The following is a 1,865-nucleotide window of genomic DNA, read 5'->3' on the forward strand; positions in this document are numbered from 1 at the left end:
TTGTCTTAGGTCAGTTTGGTTACCTTTTATTTTAGACATATGGAATGTCGAATCATAGTCGAGAGAATTATTTATTTCGGTTTTATTTCTTTGCATCACCATTTCCCAGTGGTTCGAAGTTTACTAATCAATTAGTATTTGTTAGCATTGCCTTATTTTTACCTTGGGATCAAAACCATTATCGCGGTAGGCCTCTCCAACAAGCTTCCCACAATCACAAGATTGGGCTGAATTTTTGCCCATTCCTCCTGACAGAGCTGTGTAACTGAGCAGCTGTGTGTCCTCCTTCACACTCATTTTCATTCTCACACAAATGTTCAATGGGATTGAGTCAGGCTTTGTGATCGGCACTCCAATAGCTTGCTTTGTTGTCCTTAAGTGCCATTTGGCACATCACTTGACGATATGCTGGGGTCAATGTCCATTTGGAAGACCCATTGCACAAGTTAACTTCCTGACTGATTCTTAAATGTGCTCAAATATCCACACTAATTTCCGCCTCTCAGATTGCCATCTTTTCTGTGGGAATTTTTACTAGGATTAAATGTCAGGAATTGTGAAAAACTGAGTTTAAATGTATTTGGCTAAGGTGTACGTAAACTTCCGACTTCAACTGTAGCTAGTTGGAGAAAGGACTATCACCTTAGTAGCACTAGTGGTGTTGGAGTAGCATTTGATTCCAGCCAGGACCGACTGGACGGCTGCTGCATAGATCTGAGAGAGAAGACTGGAAGAGAGATCGATTTAACACCGTACATACACTACGTGGACAAAAGTATGTGGACAGCTGCTCATTGAACCTCTCCTCTCACTTTGGGCCATGTAGTGTAATATGTAGATCTAGAAGAGATAGATTTAACACCGTACATACACTACATGGACAAAGGCATGTGGACAGCTGCTCATTGAACCTCTCATCTCACTTCGGGCCATGTAGTGTAATATGTAGATACTCTACATAATATCCAGGCACTTCTAGAGCATGGGTTCGCAACAGGTTTCACTAAGGCCCAACTTCCAGCATTGGGGGACATACCTCACCACCCCCTGCACATGTGTGCACGCCATGCCTATTCTATGGGCACAAGCACTGTTCAAACCCCTCTTGTTGGCGGTGAGAACATTTTGCAGGTTTAAAGCAAAACTGTCTAATGTGAATTCTTATGTTATTTTGAGAGAATCAAACATTACTACAAAATCTATGGACTTAAAAAAACGCAGCTAAAAAGCGTTTGCTGAGATGGGTGCTTCTACACCTGCATTACTAGCTGTTTGGGGTTTTAGGCTGGGTGTCTGTACAGCACTTCGAGATATTAGCTGATGTACGAAGGGCTATATAAAATAAAATTGATTGATTGATTGATGGGCTAGTTGATCTGGACATTTCTGACAAGTTATAAATATCTCTCTAACGTCTGTAATGACATGTCAAGTTATAAATATCTCTATAAGGTCTGTAATGACTGACAGGACAAGTTATAAATATCTCTCTAAGGTCTGTAATGACTGACATGTCAAGTTATAAATATCTCTNTGACAGGACAGGTTATAAATATCTCTCTAAGGTCTGTAATGACAAGTTATAAATATCTCTCTAAGGTCTGTAATGACTGACAGGACAAGAGGAACTGATGATGCACCATCCGATTTAAACATGTCACCTTGTGCATTCTACTATTACAACTTCCAAGAGAAAGATAACATCTGGTCTGAGTTCCTTTAAACTCCACTGTTTGGTAACCACTGTTCTAGAAGAGAAGATTTAACACCTTAAATAATATGTAGATCTAGAAGAGATAGATTTAACACCTTAAATAATACGTAGATCTAGAAGAGATAGATTTAACACCTTAAATAATATGTAG

The 1,865-nt window shown here is 39.5% G+C and overlaps 1 protein-coding gene across 1 annotated transcript in view; it reads right to left on the reverse strand.

Moving 5' to 3' along the window:
• dnaaf9 (dynein axonemal assembly factor 9) overlaps nucleotides 1–1,865 on the reverse strand; it is a gene marked incomplete at its 3' end in the record, with an annotated part of 37,889 nt that overhangs the window by 32,268 nt on the left and 3,756 nt on the right. Inside the window, exon 3 of the mRNA XM_070441577.1 lies at nucleotides 643–727. Coding sequence (XP_070297678.1) covers nucleotides 643–727 — 85 coding nt within the window. The remainder of the gene's footprint in view (nucleotides 1–642; nucleotides 728–1,865) is intronic.

The sequence above is a fragment of the Salvelinus sp. IW2-2015 genome, unplaced genomic scaffold, assembly GCF_002910315.2.
Source record: "Salvelinus sp. IW2-2015 unplaced genomic scaffold, ASM291031v2 Un_scaffold4298, whole genome shotgun sequence".
NCBI classification, from domain to species: domain Eukaryota; kingdom Metazoa; phylum Chordata; class Actinopteri; order Salmoniformes; family Salmonidae; genus Salvelinus; species Salvelinus sp. IW2-2015.